General features: G+C 36.3%; 1 protein-coding gene across 2 annotated transcripts in view; it reads right to left on the reverse strand.

The window, feature by feature from the left end:
• Positions 1–2,838: 2,838 nt before the first annotated feature.
• Positions 2,839–26,619, reverse strand: part of LOC123551842 (monocarboxylate transporter 12-like) — a 36,886-nt gene continuing 13,105 nt past the window's right edge. For both annotated transcript variants that reach the window (XM_045341062.2, XM_045341063.2), the window contains exons 3-8: positions 19,427–19,618; positions 19,043–19,184; positions 17,415–17,574; positions 15,422–15,532; positions 9,988–10,369; positions 2,839–6,048 (exon numbers count right to left, since the gene is read on the reverse strand). In XM_045341062.2, coding sequence (XP_045196997.1) covers positions 5,336–6,048; positions 9,988–10,369; positions 15,422–15,532; positions 17,415–17,574; positions 19,043–19,184; positions 19,427–19,618 — 1,700 coding nt within the window. In that variant the 3' untranslated portion in view covers positions 2,839–5,335. The remainder of the gene's footprint in view (positions 6,049–9,987; positions 10,370–15,421; positions 15,533–17,414; positions 17,575–19,042; positions 19,185–19,426; positions 19,619–26,619) is intronic.

The raw sequence follows: 26,619 nt of genomic DNA on the forward strand, positions 1-26,619 counted from the left end.
AAAAAGTCACGTACGCCATGTCGGCGTACGCTTTGAAGTGATAAACGTCCGCCCATAAGAATTTTGATTGACAGGTCCAGAGAGGAAAAAGTTGTCTTGAAACGTCAACCAAATACCAATAGCCAGGGTTCATTTTTTACAGTGTTAATTCGTTAATGGTATTACATGTATATGCACGTGTGGAAAGTAACTAAAATATGCCAGAAAATACAGTTTCAACAGAACACAAAACTGAGCTGGATAATCACAAAGGATTCCTGAACGAGTACTTTGTTCCCATGATGGGTCCAGCCCACGTCGACAAAAAAATAGACAATGAAAACATGTAATCAAGCCTAAACGAAAAAAAATTTTTTTTTTCCTTATTTTTAACATCTATGGAAAAGTGCGTGTGTTTGCCTCTTATTGGTAGTTTCTTAGGCACGCGTGAAGAGAACAATGGCGTAAGTTGTCCGTCAGTCCCCATGCAGCTTACCGCTGCTGCATTTACCAACACCTGTTAAATTTTAAAACTATTGACACATAACTGCAAATATGCCTATCATTTTTAAAATGGCCAATTGTCCTTAGATCACTGCCATAAAAAGCATGTGACATTCCGCCTTTCTGTTTTCTATAACGAAAGTAGAAGAAACCCTTTTGTTAGTATATACGTTTTCTTAGATTTTAATATGCCGTTATTATAAGTCCCCGAGTGCCTAGTTCATAGCCAGTTGGTTAGAATTTATAAATACAATAGATAAAATGAATGAATATTTAAAATTGCCGTGCGTGTTTTGCATGTATTGAAATCTTTTCTCTTTGGTTAGTTCCACAGCCCCTGTCCTAGTAAACATCCAGACGCTGTTCGCCAACACACTCAATAATATTTCATATAAGTGGAAGATATGGGAAAATCAACTCAAAAATTTTTCAGGTTTCAATTCTTAGATATCGTTAAATCAGGCTTCCTTGAAATTTTTTTTTATTTTTTTGAAATTGGGGCAACCATACTAGGCAACCAAGACTGGAGCGGCATTCAATTCATTTAGTTACAGAAACGATGATTAATTGTTTATTCACGTATGTCCAAATGAAGTTACTGTTCTGCAGTGCTTTACTCGAACAACGATCAATAACAACTTACGGACGCCAGAGGGTAGAATCTTAGTAATCAACTGAAAAAAAAGGATGGAAAAACTACCACGTAGGAAGTTGGTGACACTCTATGTAGGTTAAATTAATTGGGCTTAAATTTTTTCATTAGTTTTTTTGGTATCACGTCGTATAGAGACTAGGGAAAATTTCTAGCCCTAAATATATTTTGTTTATTTTAATATTTATTAATTCCCTCTGATTGGAAGAAGTAGGGAATGTAATTGCATACTTTCAGGTTTGCGTCCCACGTCTCCGTTGCAGAGTCATTTCACGGAACAATCAAGGCTGGATGAATTTATGACTTAAATATGGACAACACTTTTATTGCAAGATTTCTACATTATTTTTTAATTTTATTAAATAATTTGTCTTAATAGTCACTGCCCGATTGATTTAAAAAAGCATTGTCCTTGCTCTGTGTAGCTGCTGCTCTAATCCCCATAACGTGCGGTGTAATTCATGAAACTATGAAATTTTTATATGCATAACTATACTACGTTTTTTTAGTCATTTTTATCAAGTAATTTGTTTATTCTTTTTGGATACGATATTATTTAATGAAAAAATCCACGCCCGTGCATTGTTCAGTAGCCATTGTAGAATTCATGAAACTTAAAATAGATACAATCGGAATGACAATGAAACCCTTTCACGTGCGTGTTTGTGGCAGTTAAAATTAAAGTAATATTCTTTTCTCTTTGCAGGTAGATTTCAGAAGCCGCTGTCTACAGTAGATAAGAACAAGCAGCGGAACGCTGTTCCTGCCAACACGACTCGAAGTAATATATTGGCGATAAATGTGTGGAAAGAATGGGCCGATAATCGCAACCTGCAACCAGAAACTGCGTCGGAGCCGGGCTTTCCAATTCCTCTAGATATCGGAAACTTTCAGGCTTACCTGGAAATGGACTTTTGGCTTCAACGCTTTATTTGTGAAATTAAGCGGAAGAACAGTGAAACCTACCCGCCAGCAACTTTGCAAAATAATGCAGCAGGAATTCAACGTTATTTACGTACAGAGAAATCGATGCATGTAAATTTGTTTAAAACGGACGATCCCAAATGCGCGGAATTTCGAACAACACTAGATTCTCAAGTGTGTTGAAACCGGAAAGCACCAAAACAGAATTACCAAATGAAAGCGAATCTGTATTAACTGTGAACGTACCAGGAGGTGTTCAGAAAGTCATGATAGTTACACACACTGGTAAAAAAAATTTGTGATGGAAATTTAAGTAGAAATTTCATTTGTTACGTGACTGTACTTGTATTTTGTGAACTTTTGGTGGAACTGCTTATTGTAGGTTGACATTAAATTGGGGCTAAACACTTTTTTTGCATAAATCCCGCCTCTGTGTTATGGCCGATGACGTCACGTTCCTCGCACTATCGAGAGAAAATACGTGACATATTTTATGCCATAAAATAAGTAAAACGTATTTTATGTGATATATTTTTCAAATATTTTTAAAAACTTTGCCCTCTGATTGGATAACAAAGTAGGGCAAACTGTAATTACACTTAATAGGGATATTGATCTGTCCACTTCCGTTGCAAAAGCATGGTTCACTTCACCGGAAAAGAGATTTCAAAGGGCTGGACTTGAACATATTTACGAAGTTCTGAATAATTACACTTTTATTTGAAGATTTCTGACATTATTTTTTAAATGTTTATATAAAGAATATTTGTTCTACTCAGCACTGTCAGCTCGATTTTATTTCAGTAGCAAAATATATCTAGAGCAGTTCGTCAAACATTTGACTTGTGTAGCAATGCTGCCTGCTAAACTCCTCTATACGTGTCGGTGTAATGAAACATATGAAATTGTTTATCCAGGCATAGCTTTACTTACTGTTTTTTTAGTGATTTTTAATCAAGATAAATTTTGTTTTATTTTCTTCTCCTTTGGGATTACGGACTACATTCATTTTACAATAACAGAATATTTCGCTTAAGCCCGTGCTATGTTGCAATTTCGTTACCTTTAATGAACAGACTCAGTCAAACTGAGTCTGCTATCATCTTGCTTGGTTGCGTTCTACGCTTCCAAGGGATCTCTTCACAGATTTTATTAACTCTTTAAGTTGTAAAAACTCTCCACGTACTTGGACCCAGTGTTGTTCCTTTGGGATCATGGAGTACATTAATTTTCACTACAATAAAAATCTGTACGTGGACCTGCACATCGGGAGACTCGCTTTACACGTAAATATGTACGGTTTTCAGCGGATAATTAAATAATAATGAATGAGTATATTTATTATTTTATTTAAATTGCAATATTTTGAATTTTGATACCACCTCTTTCTGAAATACTCACTGGAATCTTATGTAAACTTACTGGCACCTGACCAGAAAAAAATGCCAATGTATACATGTTATAACCTACCCGCTACGTTTACTATTAGAACCCTTCCCTCCCTCCTCCGTACTAATATGAAATGTAAACAGTGAGTGGAAGAGATATTTTTATATTTTATTATAATTTTGAGCGTAGTAGCATAAAAAAACTGACCAGTGCTACATTAAAACATACTCCAAACTTGGGTTATTTTGAAAAGTTTTACAAACAGCACTGCTACACTTTTTTCAAAAATTTGCAAAATAAATCACAATTTAATTCTAAATCTCTCATTATATACACTTTCAGAAGCACTGACGCAATATTTAAAATACAGCCACATCACTTGCACCATACAACATATATATGGATGACTTCTAAACATATTATAAATACATATAGTATGTAAAATACCTAATCATAGTCTGAGCTGAACTGAAGTTCACAAAAAAAAGAGTTCTCTCCCTTTCTCATGTTCATACGTTTTTCATCAAAGAAGTACAAAATTGTGATATATCAAAAGTAAATGTTGAAATTTCTGACTTTAACTGTTTTCAAGTAAAAACTTTTATTTGATAACTGAAAATGTTTTATAACAGAGAATGAAGGCTTTGTCAGTTCTGTTCAATTCACGGTGCATTTTTTGCGGAACAGATGGAACAGCAATATAACACCAGGGGCCACTGTCCAAAACATGTTGTCAAGTTACTCTGTTAGAGGTAAAACCAACCAATTAGATGCTGATTTTTTTAAAAAAGGAAAATGGGCTAATAATTAAAACTCTTTGGGGGTCTTCACGCTATCACTGTATCAGGTAAATGCGATGCCGAGACAGCCAAAGACACGATGTCGATTGCATGAAAATACTATAAACGATGGTGACGAGAGAATCGTTTTATAAACCTTAGAAATACAAAACATGTATACACGAGAAGATAGAATTTGTGAACTTTGTTTTTGATACGACATGCGTATCGTCCGATTCCTTGAGCAAAAGTGCCATGTTGTCAGTACAAAATGTTATCAAAAATAACTTAGGTTAAAGTTAACCTCTGCCAAAAAAATGTCCGTTTGAAAATAACGATAAAAATCAAATGTGATATCTGTTAGGCCAAAATTTCCTATAAAAATGAGAAATACATTATTTAGATGAAGTGTATCTGTCTTCTTTAAGCGAAGTTAACGACATCTGGACTATTTTTCTGTCCACTTGATCGTTCGGCGTTTTGTCATTCTTAGTCCCTATAAGGTCATAGAACACTTCAGCCGCAGTAATTTCCGTAGCCAAGGGACCAATGTTATAGGCCTTAAGCTGAGTTTAGCAAAACGTCTCGGATCTCAAGCATCTTCAGGTTAAACTTGAAATTGACCAAACTTGGTATTAGAGGCTGCCAAAATCAGTTCATAGGTACTGGACGTGATATATGTGAGTTGTCTGACTGAATTAAACAACTTGTTTAAACTTTTCAAATCATTCATTTTTTCTGATGCATTACCTAATCTTTACAGTTTTAGGATTAAAAACATTTTGTTTTGAAGAAATAAAATAAGTACTCTAGGAACAAAGTATATGATACCCAAAATATGCATTTCTCAACAATACGTCGTTCTGTAACATAGGCTGTTCTGACGTGACAACACACCTTTGCACAAATTTAAAAAGTCAGGAGTTATTCTGATTTAAGTTGGTCCTCTTTGAAAAAGAGTCTGTACAAATTGAAAAATATGCACTTCATGAAAAATGATAAATTTGAAAAATAATCCACATAATTCGCATGTACATACATGATTACACGTGCATGACGTGTCACTCAAATATACAGAAATATATTCTTGAGAAACATAGATATAAATCTAAACTTGAGCTTCACAAAGATTTATATACAAATCACTGTCGTATGACACGGTCGCAGTTGATTCTTTCTCTTGACTGGGAGGGTCAAAGAATTCCAATTTCACGTTGTCCGAACTTCGACGGAATTTACTCTCTGCATGATGCGATCCCTTACACGATTTGTCTGTATGATGGGACGCCATGCTGTCTGAAGGAATGTCCGCGCAATGATTCTCACACAGTGGAATTGAGAAATCGCGATCAGAAACACTTTTTCTCCGTCCGCTGCTGTCTGAACACGATTTTGAGTTTGAATTACTTATGTATGAAATTTCGTTAAAATCCAACCGAAGTCCTTCTTTCTCTTCGGTAATTCTTGAAAGCACTATCTGTTTTGGCTTTTCCTTGTCTCTGTGTTGTATAAAGCACTGCATTTGAATCTTACTGGCGTCTTTTCCCCCTTGATTGTGTTTCATGCGCGAAGGTGAAACAATGAATTGTACGTTGTTCAGGGGTTTGGTTACCATTGCGTTTGTAAGGTCAAGGTCAAGCAGAGCTGCTGCTTCCGTTGTGTTTTTGGAGCATGCGCTCTGGTATCGTTGGACAATATCCAGATTGGATGGATGTCGTTCAAGCAGTGGCATACAGTAGAACATAAGACCGCCCACAATCATGATAATACCAGAGAACACGTAACATGCAACATCACTACTGTACGACTCGTTGAGATATACTGAAAGACAGAAGAAAAACTTTTTCATCAGACATTTTTTTGTCTTTGAGCAGGATATTCCGACTGCTTATAGAATGAAATATAGACACTTTCACTATTAAAAAACATAATACAGTACATAAAATCATAAACAATTGATTTACGTAAACTGGTTTTCAGGGATTTTTTTTTGTATTCGAAAGGTGGAAAAAAAGAGAAAGGGAGGCACTCTTAACAAATGAATATCATTCGAGATTATGTGACTTAAATGTCTAAAACTTACAAATGAAAATTACTCCCCCCACCATCCCTCCTTAAAAGAACATGCTAATCATAGTTGATAGAGACATACATACTGCTGAATGCAGGGTCCTCGCAAGCATTATGACGAATGGTTTAGAAGTGGATCCCCACTCCTACAAACCAGATTTGTTTCAAATGAAAATTATTTTGGTGAGTTCAGGTGTATATTTGCAGTTTCTTTTTTAAATATTAATTTAACACAGGGTGCGTAATAAAAAGGTTGATTGTGAACCTATATCGGTTTTGATACTTATAAAATCCATTACATTAATGAAAACAGAATCCTGTCCTTTATCAAAAGAGTTGAAAAAAAATACGTATGGGATTTGTAGTTGTGACTGACATTACAGAAGTTTTTAACGAAAGGAAGCCGCGCCGAACTCATACTCCTTCCCCACTACAGCTTTTGATTACACGTGCATATTTCAAGAAGAACGATCAAGTATTCCATTAATGAAATCAATATGAGTTAACATGTTCCTTATAAGAAGAGCAGTTAAGCGACACGTTAATGAAATATTAACAAAATTCATGATTCTTTCAAATGACATGGTAATGAAATATTAACACACTAGATTAAAATGGTTCTTTTAAGAAGAGCTGTTTATGACGTCTTAATAATATTTACACAATAAGTAAACATGGTTCTTTAAGAAGAGCTGTTAAGTGACATGCTGATGAAATATCAACAAACTGAACGATGAACTGTTAAACAAGAGGGCTAAGATGGCCCTAGGTCGCTCACCTGAGAAACACACCGTAACAGTGTAAACATGTTTGACCTAGTGATTTCATGGAAACAAATATTCTGGCCAATTTTCATTAAGATTGGACTAAAACTGTGGTCTACTGAGTTTAAACAAGTATTTTCTTAGATATAACCTAGTGACCTACTTTTTGACCCCAGATGACTCATATTCGTACTTGATCTAGATTTTATCAAGGCAATCATTTTGACCAAATTTCATGAAGACCAATTGAAAAATACAGCCTCTATTGCACACACAAGGTTTTTCTTTGATTTGACCTAGTGACCTAGTTTTTGATTCCAGATGACCCATATTCAAACATGACCTAGATTTTATCAAGGCAATCATTCTGACTTAATTTAATGAAGATCACTTGAAAAATACAGCCTCTTTCGCATACACAAGGTTTTTCTTTGATTTGACCTAGTGCCCTAGTTTTTGATCCCTGATGGCCCGTATTCTAATTTGACCTAGACTTTATCAAGGCAATCATTCCGACCAAATTTCATGAAGATCAATTGAAAAATACAGCTTCTATCGCATACACAAGGGTTTTTTTTTTATTTGACCTAGTGACCTAGTTTTTGACTCCAGATGACCTATATTCAAATATGACCTAGATTTCATCAAGGCAACCATTCTGACTAAATTTCATGAAGATCAATTTTAAAATACAGCCTCTATCGCATACACAAGGTTTTTCTTTGATCTGACCTAGTGACCTATTTTTTGACCCCAGATGACCCATATTGAAACTTTACATAGATGTCATCAAAGCAATCATTCTGACCAAATTTCATGAAAATCAATTGAAAAGTACAGCCTCTATCGCATACACAAGGTTTTTCTTTGATTTGACCTAGTGGCCTACTTTTTAAGCCCAGAAGACCCGTTTTCGAAACTGGCCTAGACTTCATCAAGGCATGCCTAGACTTCATCAAGGCAATCATTCCGACCAAATTTCATGAAGATCAGTTGAAAAAAAACGCCTCTATCGCATACACAAGGTTTTACTTTGATTTGAACTTGTGACCTAGTTTTTGATCCCAGATGATCCATTTTCGAACTTGGCCTAGATTTTATTAAGGTTATCATTCTGACCAAAATTCATGAAGATCAATTGAAAAATACAGCTTCTATGGCATACACAAGGTTTTTCTTTGATTTAACCTAGTGACCTAGTTTCTGATCCCAGATGACCCATTTTCGAAGTCAGCCTAGATTTTATCAAGGGTATCATTCTGACAAAATTTCATGAAGATCAGATGAAAAATACAGCCTCTTTCGCATACACAAGCTAAATGTTGACAGTCAGACGACAGACAGACGACAGACGACGGACATTGAGCGAGCACAAAAACTCACCTGAGCACTCAACTGAGCTAAAAACATGTCCACGAAAAGTCCACATCTTCCATAAAATTGCTAGTAAAATCATTGGTGGTTCAAAGGTTTACTTATGGACTACTTTTTACCTTAAAACATTAAGCAGATGAACGTAAAGCAAACGGTAGATACATCAACGGCCAAGAAAATAAAAGGCAAAACCCGTGAGAAAATTGAAAAAAAAATATGTTTTGTTTCACAAGAATCTCACCAAAATTGTTTGCATTCCTATTGCTACTTCACAGTGAATGTTTTTAAATACAGACATTAATTATATATTTATCGAGCTGAGCAAAAAGCATATCATCTTAGAAGGTAGTAACTGGTAGATACGACTTTTTCCTCCAGTATATATTCCTAAAAGTGACAAAAAGCTACGTCGTCACAGATGCGACCTTGAAGTATTAAGGTTTAGGAGTATATCACCAAAACACAGAAATATTTTATAAACGAATAACATCGTTACCAAAATTTTACTTAACCATTACATGTTCTGCCGTACTGTCCCGTACTGAAAATATTCTGAAAAAGTTGTCCCCCTTTGAAAATGAATGCCATTTGTAAAGAAATAAAAATAAACAATTGCTGAAAACTGTGTTCCACTTAACTATGTAAAATTTCAACACTCGCATGCGATTGCAAATGAATCAAAACTAACATGTGTAACAGTTCTTTGAAAATGGTGAGTTTTTGAAGGCGTTTGACTGCCCGGAAGTGGGTCCCATTTAGGAAGTCTTTTTTCCGGAATTCAATGTTTATTTTAGTATACTGACACTTGTTGTGTTGTTTTTGTAATGATAGCCTGTATATTACTTATATTACTCTACAAAACAAGTTTCAGTATACTGATATAAGCATTGAATTCCGAAAAAAGAATTGTTTAAACAGGCCCCACTTCCAGACAGTCAAGCGCTTTTAAAAACTCATCATTTTCAAGGAACTGTTACACATGTTTGTTTTGATGCATTTGTAATAGCGTGCGAGTGTTGAAATTTCACATAACTAGGTAGAACACAGTTTTCAGCGATTGTTTATTTTTATTTCTTTACAAATGGCATTCATTTTCAAAGGGGGACAACTTTTTCAGAATATTTTCAGTACGGGACAATACGGCAGAACATGTAATGGTCAGGTAAAATATTGGTAACGATGTTGTTCGTTTATAAAATATTTCTGTGTTTTTGGTGATATACTCCTAAACCTTAACAAAATGTCATGTTTTAGCTCAATAATAAAAACAGGGTCACAAACTTACGATTCTCATATTATGACACTTTCAACGATTTTTCCAAATATATGCAGGCCATAAAAGGCCTGGAGTAACAGTTACAAACTTAAATTTTCTAGGAAGTCGGCATTGCTCCTTTCAGTATAAATATATTATATAATACCCCATGTAAGCCAACGCTTCGGTAACAACGCTCCGGTAACAACGCTTCGGTAACAACGCTCCGGTAACAACGCTTCGGTAACAACGCTCCGGTAACAACGCTTCGGTAACAAAGACAACAAATAAACTTACTGGCAAGCGGGGGTCCAAGAAGAAAGGACAAGAATTGAGCAGCATTGACGAACCCCCACCCTCGCTCCATAATCCGTTCTTTAACAATCCCGTACGTGTACATCTTCACAGTGTAGTAGTAGCCTCCAGACGAGATCCCGAAGAGCCACGCATAGAGCGCGAACGCGTGGAAGTCACGTGCCATGATGAACAACAAGGTGCTCGCGCCACTAGCAAGCACGCAGGACTGTGTCAGGTGTCGTCTGCTAATGGAACACTCGTTACTGTTACGAATCACAATGTAGCCAAATATGAAGCAGCCGAGTAGGTAGCCCAAGCCCAAGAAAACATTCAACAGTACCAGGGAATCTTCCTCAATACCTCGTTGCTTTGCTGTTTGAAGCTGAAATAAATATGTAAGGTGTGTCAAGTCTGTTTGATCAAGGGCTACAAAATAATAATAATAACAACTGACCAGGAGTACAACTCGTTTAAATGGGTCAACCGTGTTGTTGTACTTATAAAATAGACTGGCCCGGTTTATAGGTTGGTCAGGGCTACGGTATGTATTGTATTTTGCCATCGAAATATTTCTATAAAATGCTTCCTCCCCTTCTGTTTGGATCCGTCCATGTTTACAAACACGTTTGTTTATTTTATGGACTGTATATATGCAGTATGTTTATTAACAATTTACCATGAGGATATATGGGGTATGTATGATATCAGTTTATCAGGAGGATATATGGAGTATGTATGATAACAACTTTAATACTAGGAGAATGTAAGGCGTATATATATATATATGATAAAAATACAAGGAAGATATACGGTGTATGAATGCCCAGGCCTGTGATAAAAACTTACCAGGTTGCTATATGGAGTATATATAATAAAAATGTACCAGGAAGACATATGGGGTATGAATGTCCAGCGCTATGATAACAACATACTAGTAGGAGGATATATTGAATATGTATGATAACAACTTACCAGGACGATATATGGGTTCTGAATGCCCAGGCCTATGATAACCACTTACCAGGAGGATATAAGGCGTATGAATGTTAACCACTTACCAGGAAGATATAATCGGGTAGGAATGTTCATGCCTATGATAACAATTTACCAGGAAGATGTATGGGGTATGTATGCCTATCGTAAACAATTTAATAAGAGAATATATGGGGTATGTATGATAACAGCTTATCAGGAAGATATATGGGGTATGTATGTCCAGGCCTATCGTAACAATTTACTATGAGGATATATGGGTTATGTATGATAAAAGTTTATCAGGATGATATATGGGGTATGTATGATAATAATATACCAAGAGGATATATAAGGTATATACAGGAGAATATAAGGTGCATATATACCCAGGCCCACAACAGCTTACCCGGAGGATATATGCAGTATAAAAGTCCAGACCTATGATAACAATAGCTCGTCGAACACGAAATGCCCCCCTTGATGCATTTAGTAATTGCACAAGGAACAGAAATTATATGCTCACTGTAAACAAAAGTTCTACCATTCTGGTTTAATCTGACCTTGACCTTTAACCGGTTAACCTAACAAGAGATAACAGTGATCTTGGCGCCATCCACTGAGCCATTTTTGAATGTTCCAAATTTCAAGACTAGCTCAAGGTCAAAATCAAGGTCAAATTTCATTTTGGTACAAAACAATGTGTATGTGGTGCAAATTTGAAAGCTGTGGCTTGAGAAATGTGAAAGTAGGTCACTAGATCAATTTCAAGGTCAAAGTTCATTTCAGTCGACAGAACTACGCATGTGCTTCAAATTTGGTGGCTGTAGCAAAGAAGGTAATAGGTAAAAATCAATGTCAAATTTCAATTCAGAACACAAAAATATGCATGTGGTCCAAATCTGAAGCCTGTAGCATCAGAAATGTGAAAGTAGGTCACAAGGTCAATCTCAAGATCAAAGTTCATTTCAGTACACAAAACTATGCATGTAGTTCAAATTTGAAGGCTGCAGCTTGAGAAATGTGAAAGTAGGTCACTAGGTCAGAATCAAGGTCAAATTTTAATTCGGAACAAAAAACTATGCATGTGGTCCAAATCTGAAGCCTGTACCTTTAAAAATGTGAAAGTAGGTCACTAGATCAATAACAAGGTCAAAGTTTGTTTCAGTACACAAACCTATGCATGTGGTCCAAATTTGAAGGCTGTAGCTACAGAAATGTGAAAGTAGGTCACTAGGTCAAGATCAAGGTCAACTCATGTCAAGATTCATCTTGCCACTCAAAACTATACATGTGGTCCAAATTTGAATGATGTAAGTTATGGACATGAAGATTCTCCCTATATAAGTTTTTCCCTATACAAGTCTATATGAACCATGTGACCCCTGGGGCGGGGCCATATTTGACCCTAGAGGGATAATTTGAACAAACTTGGTAGAGAACCACCAGATGATGCTACATTACAAAATATCAAAGCCATAGTCTTTGTGGTTTGGACAAGAAGATTTTCAAAGTTTTTTCCTATATAAGTCTATGTAAACCATGTGACCCCCAGGGCGGAGCCATATTTGACCCTAGGGGAATAATTTGAACACTTAGTAGAGGACCATTAGATGATATCATAAACAAAATATCAAAGCCCTAGGCCCTGTGATTTTGGACAAGAGGTTTATCAAATTTTTTTCATATATAAGTCTATATAAACCACTTGACCCCCGGGATGGTGCCATATTTGACCCAAGGGAAATAGTCTGAACAATCTTGGTAGAGGACCACTAGATTTTGCTACATACAAAATATCAAAGCCCTAGGCCCTATGGTTTTAGACAAGATCAGAAACCGTTTAACTGTTCCTGGCAAATGTGACCTTGACCTTTGACCTAATGACCTCAAAATCAATAGGGGTCATCTGCTGGTCATGGCCAACCTAACAATTTTCCTGACACTAGGCCCAAGCGTTCTTGAGTTATTGCCCGGAAACCATTTTACTGTTCCTGGTCACTGTGACCTTGACCTTTGATATACTGACCTCAAAATCAATAGGGGTTATCTGCTGGTCATGACCAACCCCGCTATCAACTTTCGTAACCCTAGGCCTAAGCGTTCTTGAGTTATCATCCGGAAACCGTTTAACTGTTCAGGGTCACTGTGACCTTGACCTTTAACATACTGACCTCAAAATCAATAGGAGTCATCTGCTGGTCATGACCAACCTACCTATCAACTTTCATGATCCTAGGCCCAAGTGTTCTTGAGTTATCATCCGGAAACCGTTTTACTATTCAGGATCACTGTGACCTTGACCTTTGACATACAGACCTCAAAATCAATAGGGGCATCTGCTGGTGATGACCAACCTTCCTATCAACTTTCATGGTCCTAGGCTCAAGCGTTCTTGAGTTATCATCCGGAAACGGATTGGTCTACATTCCGACCGACCGACCGACAGACCTACCGACCGACATCTGCAAAACAATATACCCCTCCTTCTTCGAAGGGGGGCATACCAATTTACCAGACGAATATATGATAATAATTTACCAAGAGGATATATGAGGTACATATGATAAAAAGTGTAACAGGAGAATATAAGGTGTATGAATGTTCAGGTCCACAACAACTTACCAGGAGAAAATATGGTGTATGGATGCCTAGGCCTCTGATAACCACTTACCGTAAGGATATGGGTAATGCATGATAACAACTTACCAGGAGAAATCAAAGGCCTGAATGGCCTGAGTCGGCTAATGATTGATGTACTGACAGTATAGTCTACCAGTTTCAGTTTGTTTTTAGTTTTTTTTCTTAAAATTTCATAACACAGCTCGATATTTACCCAAAATATTATATCCGGATACGATTACACTTTTCTCCAGTTTGAACAATATAATTTACAAATTGTGATGATACGAAGACATTTAGCAGCAATTGGCAGTATCTGACATTGAAGTTTACGGTTAAATTACCTCTTATTTAAATCTTTTCATAAAAAAAGTTGTTTCGTTTCGTGAAAGTAGCCAAACATAGACGATCTACATTCGATTTCAAAAACTACAAGAAAATACAATTTAATGTTTCGCCGATTTGTTTATTTCTCGAAAAATAAGAATTAAAATCATTTTTAATATCAGTAGTAACTAAACAAACCAGTAAGAGCTTCTTCTTCCGATAATTTATCCGTTTACTGACTGCAAAATTCAACCCACGCAAAGTTTATAGAAATCATACGATGCGTGTTTACGTTCAATGTGGGAGAATTAAGGCTGATCGGCTATGTTACCTAACGCATCCAGACGATTCAGATTTTGTTTTTAAAAAAGCATTGTGTGCGTATCTGTAATTTATATACGTTTTTATACGCTTAGAAATTATTACACATGCGTATTTGCATTATTTCTATACGTAATTTACGCTAATACGCATCTTATCTGGAGCCCTGTGGAACTATTTTTTGTCTTTAGCTGGATGTTACCCAAGCTTTGTAAGCCTGCGCAATTCTTAAAATGCACATTTATGCTTAATGAGTTACATTCGAGTATTGCACAATTACAAGTCATAAATATGACAGATTACATCGTATATTGGTCATAGCAAAGGGAATTGACACAACTTAACTTCATTCATGCAGTGAACTGTTTGAAGTTTGAGAAATCTAATGGAACTACATCCTTTCACTGTGTTATTTGGTCCATTTAGAGAATCGCTGGATAGCAAGGACTCGTCAAAAGGCTTTCAGCCTTTAGCCGACTCAAAAATGGTGTATGGATGCCTAGGCCTGGGATAACCACTTACCGGGAAGATACATGAGTAATGCATGATAACATACCAGGAGGATATATATTGTATATATGATAAAAACTTATCAGGATGATATAGTGGACGCAACTTGACCCCGATGGTTGATCTTTGCATTATAATACATAATGAGGCACAACCTATTATTGAAAAGGAGTGTACGTAAAACACGAGCTGCACGAAAAAAAGGAAATACATGTATAAATTTATGTAAATATAAATTAGTGTATTTGAAAGTTTTAACTGATCAAATGTAAGTATATATACTTTGATACTGCAATATATACAAACTTATTCAATATAAATATACATGGCTAACCCTAAGCACCTTTGATTACTGTAATCAAATAATCGATATGAATAACCAGCCTAAGTCAACCATCGCGGTCAAGTTGCGACTACTATATATGGCGTATGAATACCCAGGCCTATGATTACAACTTACCAGGAGGATATGGGGTATGAATGCTTAGACCTATGATAATCACTTACCAGGAAGAAATATGGGGTATGAATGTTAACCATTTACCAGGAGAAATATGTTGGGTAGGAATGTTCAGGCCTATGATAACAACTTACCAGGAGGATATATGGGGTATGTATGATAACAACTTACGAGGAAGATACATGGATTATGAATCCCTAGACCGATGATAACTATACTTACCAGGAGGATATATGGGGTATGAATGCCCAGGCCTATGATTGCCACCATCACCATTATACCCTGTAAAGCCCGCATTTTCAATGCTGCAAAGTCAAAATAGGACGGTTTCTCCTGCAAAAGTAGAACAGTTCAAAAATCAAACCAATCAAATTGTTTTGTTCGTCAAAACGAGAAACTTTGCTGCATACAAGACAAAAGCAGAGCTCAAACTAATATAGAAATATAACACCTATAAACAGTTTTGTTCGTCAAAACTATACAGTTTAGAAACAATTTACTTTCATTTCCTTATCTGAAAAGTACAATCCTGTCAGTGTTGCTATAAAAAGGGAAACTCTATGAGACCTCAGCTGGTACTGACACAAATAAACATTATTTCCTCATATTAAAGTACATGTATATAGCCTAGCATATGTATCATGATATTCGATGTACTCTTCTCATATTCGATGTACTCTACAAGTGTATTAAATACATTGGACACCGTATGTAGCAGAGTGTTAAGTCAGACATTGCATAATAATAGGTATCTCTTAATGCGTTTTGTCCGAAAAGTGCTTTTTTAGTAATTACAGCTGTTTCTGTTGGAGGTAAAGTAATTGTGACCTTGTTTAGATAAAAATTAATCATTACAATACGTTCGAGTGTGTACATGTTCGGGTTTAGCGGGTTTGTTCAGGGTTTTGTTTTCAGTCATTATAAACGACGGTGTTTACTTGTTAAAGTGAGCACAATGCCCAATTGTGTAATGCGGCCTCGCCGAGTAAGCACATAATGAACGTGTTTATCATGAAAAGGTTGCTACACAAGTTAAGTATTGAGGCCTATTTTAGGCAACACCTGAAGAAGTCATCCACATACATAAGAAAGATTGAAATGTTTGAATAGGGGAATTTATTATGAGTTTTTTTTCTCAAAACTGATCATTATGTTTTGAAAGGTGCTACTTTTCATTCTACTTTACATTGATTTAATAATACCTTTTTTGCACTTATATATAATAAGGCTTTTAATTTTATGTTAAGAACAAATAATGTAGTTGCCCATTTAGATGTTATGCATATTTAAATGTTTAGAAAAGCACTATTTTTAATATTGCACATGAACGGTTTAAGCCATAAAGGGAGGTAATCATGAACCATGGGTTCTGTAGTGTCTTCTACTATATTAATCTATATTCGAAACGTGAAAACTATTTATGAACAAGAGCTGTCACTAATGGTGACAAATGCCCCCGCAGCGCCTTGACCTTTGACCTGGTGACCTTGACCTTTGACCCCAAAGTCAATAGGGGGAGTGTATTCAATAAGTACTATCAGCATGTGAAGTTTGAAGGTCCTGGGTGCAGTGGTTCACGAGTAAAGTGCCTTCATGCAAAAAGTTAACATTGGCCCCTGTGACCTTGACCATTGACCTGGTGACCCCAAAGTCAGTAGGAGTGGTGTACTCAATAAGTACTATCAGCATGTGAAGTTTGAAGGTCCTGGGTGCAGTGGTTCGCGAGTAAAGTGCCTTCATGCAAAAAGTTAACGTTGACCCCTGTGACCTTGACCTTTAACCTGTTAACCCCAAAGTCAGTATGAGTTGTGTGCTCAATAAGTACTATCAGCATGTGAAGTTTGAAGGTCCTGGATGCAGTGATTCGCGAGTAAAGTGCCTTCATGCAAAAAGTAAACGTTGGCTCCTGTGACCTTGACCTTTGACTTGGTGACCCCAAAGTCAGTAGGGGCCGTGTACTCAATAAGTACTATCAGCACGTGAAGTTTGATGGTCCTGGGTGCAGTGGTTCGCGAGTAAAGTGCCTTCATGCAAAAAAGTTAACGTTGGCTGTGACAAATTAACGGATGGACAGTTGAAAACTAATATGCCTCCCTTCGGGAGCATAAAAATAGGATTTAACAAGAAATAGACATATTTTTCTTTCATAACAAAAATATGGCAGCCACATTATGACCAAAGGCATTATGAGTCTTTTAAGGAAAAAATACTATACCTGGTCTCTTTCTCGACGGCACTTCTTTTGGTTTTTGATATGAAGAATAACATTTCTACGGGGGTGATAGAGGGAAGCCGATCTGTACATGGCACCGGCAATCATCGTGATAGCCGATAGTCCGGCAATTGACTGAAGTGCCTCGGTCCAAGCCAATTTCCTATGAATAAAAAATGTACGTGTCAAGAAATTTAAATAAAAATGTTGATACTATCAGCCATACAGATGTCTCCTAAGTATAGGTTAGGCCCTATTTTTTATACTTCCACAAGCCTAAGCATCCAAATTTTAAATGTTTGGCTCCCTTTGGTTTATTATGCTAGCTTACGCAGTACCTGTTATGTGATCATTTAGTAGGCTGATATGGCCGAGGCTTCTGGTCACCTAGAATTTTATCTGTTAATCTTTAAATAGGTCATAGATCACTTAATTACCTTCTGATGAATTCAGCTGTGCTCCGTTACTTTCAGTAGAAGGTAAATAAATGATCAATATACTACACTATAGGTAAGTAAGATTAGTGATCTATAACCAATCATAAGCATGTGTATTGGGGGTAATTAATGCAAGATGAACATTCGTAGAAAGTATTTCTCTAAACCTACACTCGAGTCATGATGTATCGGCTAGGTATGCATTTTTTGTTTGCTACACCGGTACTGGTTGGGAACCATTTTCCGGACACATTTTCATATTTCGGCTCCATTATTCCCTTAAAAAAAATTCTACATAAATGAAGTCCACACTACACAAACTTCAGCTCTTTCCACATCTGATGTTGTAATCAGCATCGCGTTGTGACGTAAAATATGGTTTCTATGGGGCCTCAAATGGGGTCACTGAAATAAGTTATTTTTCCCGTCAGGTAAACCAGTATCCGGACAAATATTTTGACGGTGTTTTGTTGTTAATTTGATATCAAAATAAGTAATTAAACTATGTCTACACATTTCTTAATCATTCATCTCTTCAAAATTGCACATGAAACATAACCCGACGTTCAATACCAGCTACGAAAGCAAACCGAGGTTGACTATAAAAAACTCGAATTTCGTCTTATACGAATTCTTGATCATTCCAATAGATACAGAATAAAATTAGTGCAAAAATCGACAACCCTGCATCGTATGTAACTTTTAGCGTGAAATTAAAAGTAGAACATGTTATCAGCGGACAATCATTATGTAGTTTGATTATTTCTTCCCCACTTGATACCTCGGCATGTGTGAACAACTGCGCATGCGCAATGCTATCTACATGCCCCGTTAAGTCAGAAAGTTGTTTTATGAATGCAGGTGAATTATCATAAAAAAACCCAAACATTTTACAGCCTTATAAAATAGTGATTTTTTGTAGACATGAAGAACAAATATCTAAATGATCTAGATGAAACAATTACATGAATACCAACGAAATAAAGCGAATATTACATGTGTCCGGAAACTGGTCCTGTCCGGAAAATATTTCCCAACCAGTACTGTAATAAGTCATACGGTGAGTTAATTAAAAATAACTACGAAAAAGTGAGGGAAATTGTTCACAAACTAGTATCCATAAAAGATGAAACTCTACTGGTCATTTACAATTTTGGAAGAGAAATGAAATATTGTGTCAAGTTTTACACATACTTCATCAGTTCATCTATGATGTAAGCGACGAGAGCAGCACCACCGCCAGTTCCCGCCAACATGATCATTTCTGCAAACTCTCGTCTGCACCGGAAGTACCGACCAACCATGATATTAGCAGCGTTGATCGTGATCCCAGAACCTGGAAAGTTTTCAAGGGGTTTTCGTTATGTAAATATTACAACATAATCATATAAAACACTAAATAGTGTTTAATAATAAATAATTTGCCAATGATTGCAAAAGCTACGACACAAATTACAGAATTTAGAAAAATGTATACAAACGAACATTTTACATTATAACCAAAACCGTTTCAGTTTATTAGTACAAATAAATGTATAACCTTTTATTCTCAGTTTTTTTTCAGGGTGGAATACTTACCGACGGATAGCACCAGGCAATAACTGATGAATAAATGTTCTGGATGGTGGGAGAAAGACATAAACAAGCTTCCAAGGGAGACTATCAACCCTCCAATCACAGCATATAGTCGCGGACTTTTCCGCCGGCATATTGTGGTTATAATTGGAGAAAACATCATGGATATACTGATTCCGATGCTGCCAAGCCATACTGGAATACAGAACAGTTTTATCAATATTATAAGATGTCAAGTGATATTTCAATCTTGCAACTAGGGTAAGTCTGAAAATGGGCAGCTTGAACCAAAACATAGCTTAACATGGAAATTATTCATCAACTTTTTATGCCCCCGAAGGGAGGCATATAGTTTTTGAACCGTCTGTCTGTCGGTCTGTCGGTCTGTCAGTCTGTCGGTCTGTCGGTCTGTCAGTCTGTCGGTCTGTCCGCATTTTTCGTGTCCGGTCCATATCTTTGTCATCGATGGATGGATTTTCAAATAACTTGGCATGAATGTGTACCACAGTAAGACGATGTGTCGCGCGCAAGACCCAGGTCCGTAGCTCAAAGGTCAAGGTCACACTTAGACATTAAAGGTTATTGCATTGATGGGCGTGTCCGGTCCATATCTTTGTCATCGATGGATTGATTTTCAAATAACTTGGCATGAATGTGTACCACAGTAAGACGACGTCTCGCGCAAGACCCAGGTCCGTACCTCAAAGATCAAGGTCACACTTAGACATTCAGGGATAGTGCACTGATGGGCCTGTCCGGTCCATATCTTTGTCATCGATGGATGGATTTTTAAATAACTTGGCATGAATGTGTTCCACAGTAAGATGACGTGTCGCGCGCAAGACCCAGGTCCATATCTCAAAGGTCAAGGTCACACTTAGACATTAAGGGATAGTGCATTGATGGGCGTGTCCGGTCCATATCTTTGTCATCGATGGATGGATTTTCAAATAACTTGGCATGAATGTGTACCACAGTAAGACGACGTGTCATGCGCAAGACCCAGGTCTGTAGCTCAAAGGTCAAGGTAACACTTAGATGTTAAAGGTCTTTTTTCATGATAGTGCATTGATGGGCGTGTCCGGTCCATATCTTTGTCATTTATGCATGGATTTTAAAACAAATACGCATAAATGTGTGACACAGTAAGACGACGTGTCGCGCGCAAGACCCAGCTCCGTAGGTCAAAGGTCCTAAACTCGAACATTGGCCATAACTATTCATTTAAAGTGCCATCGGGGGCATTTGTCATCCTATGGAGACAGCTGTTGTTTTTTTTATATAATTTGATCTAATGACCTAGTTTCAGACTTCATACTACCCAGTTTTAAAGATTTTCTTCCGGCAAATTTTACTTATATCGAACACATTGATAAAAAGTTACGGTTTTGCCGACCGGACAGACAACTACAAACAAAACTCTTTTTTTCATTATTCAGACTTTCCTGGAGCACGATTCAAAACTGGAATTCCAGAGCAAAATAGTTTTAAGCCGGGTAGTTTAAGTACAAAATGTGTCGGATAACCAATACTTGCAGGTGGACACACCCTCCCGCACCCACACAACGACAATTTAGGCTTGATTCTTCACCTTTGCCATTTCAAAAATCCTGACTATACGGAGGCGATGTTGAATTATTACCTTTCGTATTTCACTAAGCATTTTTTTCTTGATGACATTGGTTTTGTAGACTTAAGTACACAAATACAGTCACGGCCTCAATTCCCGTGAGTTCACTGACGTGGCCTTCAAAACACAAAAACAACATTCGAAATACATTTCTGAACTATATCTTGTTTTTCCGACAAAAACAAACTTGTTTTGACATAAATAATTATGTACGATGTTCTAGAGAAATAGCTGAGATATTTTCAATCGATCGTCTGCTTCTGACAGCGCTTCACGTGCTTGATGATAAAGCGGGAATGTCAGAATATTAACGAAAAAGGAAACCGCTGAAACTATTTTAAATGCAAATAGTTTTAACACGTGGCCAATATCAATCATGCATTTATTTTTTACGTTGAACACGTATGTAATTTTGCATAAATTTGCATTTTACAACAAAAGTCTACATAGCATACTTTAACATGTTAACTATCATACTAACAGCTTTTGAAAAATGTCCTATTCATTTATTAAAACAGCAGACAGATGATTTTGAAAGGTTACGATTTTTCAGCGGTCCAAGTCTGGAAAACCTTTAAACCTCTTATCACACTTATTGACGTTTAGGAGTAAATAAGTTCATGTCACGGAGAACTTGTCCGTTAAGTGTTTGATAGAAGTAATAATTACTAAACACCCAGGATACCTCTTTAATACATAATTACTGCGAATCGGTCTTGTTTAATAAGGATTAACATTCTCACGGTGCTGTAGGCGAGACGTGTTAAAGCTTGCAAAATTTAGATATATGTAGTCTCGACTCGAACTCTTACTTTATTTAAGTGACTAAGTAACATATCCTCATTCTGTAGAACTGACCCTCGGTTTGTACGACAATTCTAGGACGTATCATAGTCCCATTATTTTTTTAAAAAAAACTTTGTTATTAACGTTGTTATAATGAAACGATCATACCTAACTCCATTTAAATGATTAAAAATACAGTTTCAAATAAAAAGAAATGATTGGGTCTTCTTTAGAAAACATTCTAAGTCACACAAACACACACATATATTACAATTGTGGAGTCTGACTTTGGTTCCAATTAAGATTTTTTATGTACCATCATTTCACGCCATAAATCCTTATTTACTTCAACCATACAATCCGTGCATTCAACAAACAGTCCTCAAGTAAACTCAATTATACGTTTGATGACCTGATCCTAGTACAACTAGAGCTATCACTGATGTGATTAATACCCCAGATATCGCTTTGATGTAGCGACGGGGGTTTAAATCTAGTACCTTGGGTCTTGAAGTCTGTGTGTTGTATTGTTGAGATAAATAAGTAATGTTTGTTTTATGAAAATCTAGTAGTTAATATATGGAGCGGACACGAAATACAGTTATTTGACCTTTGACCTAAAAGCGGATCTAGTGATTTTAGTGATGTGCTCTGCCTGTGGACTTGATGAGGTAAAAGAATGATGCCAATTTCCAGCAGTTTAGAGGATATGGTGCAGAAACGAACTCAAGTTATATGACTTTTTGCCTCAATGCGGAACCTGATGTTGGACATGTGAGCTGAGTGAATTCTTGATGGGATAAACGAATGATGCCAATTCCATGAAAATCATTCCAGTGGTTTAGAGGATACGGTGCCGAAACGAAATAATGCTGTTCGACATTTGTCCTCAAAGAATGGCTATGACCTAACCTAAGCGTTAGAGGATATGTATTCTGAATTTTGCCTAGATGAATTAAAACACCTGATTCAAGTTTCATAAAATCCTTCAACGGATTTAGAATACACAAAATAAAATTATGTGCCATTTGGTCCCCAAATGCTATAATTTTCGTCTTGATGATGTTAACAATATGTAGCGGACATAAAATAAATCTATTTGACTTTTCATCGATTGTGACCTTGACAATTTACCTACTGACCTAGGTCATTGTGAATCTCATGGTATTATAATGTTAAACATTTCTGCGGAGTTACATGAAAATATACTGATCGGTTTTGAAGATATACGTTCGGACGGACGGACGTTCCTACATATGGGTATTTATGTGGCTACTTTCTTTTCTCTCTCTCTTGTTCTTTTAGCCACGTAAAAGAAAAATAGCCGCATAAAGGCTTACGGAATGAATGACATCGAAGAAAAAGTACAGTTACCTATTGTTCCTATAGCCACCTAAGTACTCGGACAGACGGATGTGCTTTGATTCTTCATATCTCTAAAGCTGACTACTAACTTACACGAACTCATTTTAGGACAGAAATTGCCTCGGTGATTGAACTCAAGGTATCATGACTAATAATCAGGAGCTGTAGTTATTTAGATAACCGAGCGGCCAATTATTACTGTACAGAATAACTAAAATTCTTACTGCCTGTTTCGCAGCAGACGGCATTTCAGAGACAAATTAAGTAGACGAGAGTCGAGGACACTGATGACGTAGATTCGCGTATATGCATGGCGGAGTGTTTGGCGCCAAGATCAATAACGTTCAGATAATGGGCAGACGATATTGCCGCGCTATAAGGAACTGTAAGAAGACCGAATGGATCAATATAAGTGAAAACAACATCATATACCGTTTGTGGAATTGACAGAACCTTTGATTGCAAGATGGATAGAACAGGAATTAAGGCGACTGCAAATGTTTCTAGAAAGAAGACCGGAGTAGGTGGTAATACCTGGATGGCTATATACGATTATCAAAGTAATAACTATAACGGTCCTAAAAGAGTACTTATCTAGGGCAACAATTTAAAACAGTCCACCCTATTAACCTCTTCCGATGGCGATTCTTACCTGATGATTTTCGAACAGAAAATGCTACTATACTGCATGTCTGTTCAAGAAATTTAAGATGGCTTCAACTATTTTACATACATATAATATACAGTAATATAAAACGACAGCATATGAGTGTAACAGTCCACGGCAATCGCGTATTTACTTCAGATTCATTTGGAACATCTCGGTCATTATGTGCATTAATGTGCATTTAGATACTGCACAAAATCATATCCGGCTGCCTAAGATGCAATAAATTTTCCTAATATAACGGAACAAAATTCTTACATAAATGTACATTATATGCGGTAGATATAAAAATACTTTTTCGCTAAGACAATTCTGTAGAAGTTGGTTACATCTGTACACTTTGTTACATTTATAGAATTTATTACAGCCAAGGATCTATAGAATAGTCTGTTATTAGCTCAAGTCTGTCAGACTTGATATATGTTTATCACCACACCTGTCGAGGTGTTTTGGGAAAATATAAATACATTAATTCGTTTGACAAACTTTTTTGTCAAAACTTGTTCTTTAACACGTGTACAAAACATAAGTGTTAATGCGTTATGAAAACAATAAAAACAGTATCCTCCATATCTTTAATTTTCATTTGTTAATGAGGTTATGCATCAATTATTATAAACAAAAAAAGCAGTTTGAATCGCAAGAGCTTTAACCGCATTATAAACTGACAACCGCAACAAAATGCGGTTGATAAATGAGGTTTCATCTTCAGAAAATAAGCTTACATATTTTGTCCAATGCTGGTTTAATAGCTAGGCCTGTAATAGATAAAAGTCTGATTTAAAGTTTAAAAATCAGTAGACAATGGCTTTGACAGAAATGAAAAGGTGTTTATTTGCGAATCACATTTCATTGTACAAATAACCGTTTTCGTTCGTGTGCAAAAAATGAATAAAAGATCCGTGATTCAGTAAAACTCTTAAATATGGCTCATAAAACTGTTTGTATAACATTTCTGAGAAATTACAGCTGTAACCTGATCAACAAGTTTCCGTATATAGCAAAGAAACATCACGATGTAATAAATCGATTACGTATGTCGCTGTCCTTTCATCTTATCCGCGTCATAATCTCAACAATGCAATGTATCTGAAACAGCGTACGCAATGATAAAAACTAAAGAAAAATATGTTTGAACATGTATCTACGACATTTCCAGATACACACAGTATTAGTGATCTCTCTGAACGGCCTTTCCAGATACGCCACACTAAATGACCTTTCCGGATGAGTCAACACACTGAACGGACCTCCCAGACCTACTCCCTATTTGCCAAATTCGAAAGCTTTTGGGAATCCAAATAAAATAATACAAACATGTCAAATATAGAAGAATAATTATAGAAAACGCTGTCCTTCACCAAACAAATGTTATACATGTTTATATAACTGAAAGTACATTTAACTGCATGGAATAAATATGTAAAATATGCAGCAAATATCAGTATTCACATTGAACGATCTTTCCGTCCGTGACCATACTATCGAACAACAGTATATGTTTCTTAATAATACATACTATATACGGATATATTAACATATGGAACGCCGTGGCTGTCGTATGTGAACATTTTTCATGTTATTCATCCGTTTTAAGAATATATAGGTTAATTTGTTTATTTCTAGTAATATTTTGTTTTGTTCATATCTAGTAATTCATTTTTGTCTAGACGGTATTCTTAGCTACAGCCAATTTTGTCTGGATAATCCAGTATAAACCTGATCTAAATGTCAGTTTTAAGGCAACACTAGTTGATATTTTAAAAATGTTTATTTCTTCACTTCCAGCATGTGACAAACAATGACACAGCTGTTGCTTTACGATATATATGTAACAGATGGTACATGTACTCGAGTACATATGTACTCGACCAGGAAACTAGTAGTTGACCTTTATAGATAGTCTTCAGCCACTACATGGTATCAATAATGTATAGAAATATATCATCTTATTTTTGTATATTTGAGGGCTGACATTTACACCTACTTACAAAATGGCTGACAGAATTTACACGTCCCGGCTGCCAGTGTGTCATGACTTGGATCGGCAGCGAGTAAATCCCCTGGATGAGCATTATTACTGTTATGGAGAAGTCAATTCAATTCAATTCAATTCAATTTATTTTCGATCATGGCATATTACATGCATGTGATCATGACAACACAAGTAACAAAATATAACAGTAGTCACTGTGTAGATGTACGGCTGGTTGGGAGTAAGGACATTGATTTCAAATCAGGACATGACTTTCGGACGGACAGAAAACTAATGATTGGCAGAACATCTGGTTTTATATGGTTGGAGTGATAATACGATTTGGGATTATATTCATCAAAGTTTTAAGTCTGAAACTTATTCTTTGAAATGCTGAAATTACTTTTTGCCCTGTATTTGTAAATCTTGTATGGGTTTTAATGACATTTGGCTCGAATATGGCATATATTACATCAAAAAGCTAAATGCAAAATTTTAGCAATATAAATTTATTACAAAGGAAAATTCAGCAATTTGAATTTTTTAGGTTTGAAGTCTAACTTTAAATTTCAGACTTAAAATATTGAGGACTGGGCCCTGAACCAACATCAAGCAACATCTGACTTTTAAAAGTGTTTATAGAGTGTATAGTTTTTTTACAGTATTGCTCACGTGTTCCTCAAAAACCCTTTTTTACATTTGCTGGACAAATCGAGCTAAATCATTTCTGATTAAAATGTTCCTTTAAAGTTGAAACAAGTTATGACATGGTA

Source organism: Mercenaria mercenaria, chromosome 4 (assembly GCF_021730395.1).
Source record: "Mercenaria mercenaria strain notata chromosome 4, MADL_Memer_1, whole genome shotgun sequence".
In the NCBI taxonomy this organism is placed as follows: domain Eukaryota; kingdom Metazoa; phylum Mollusca; class Bivalvia; order Venerida; family Veneridae; genus Mercenaria; species Mercenaria mercenaria.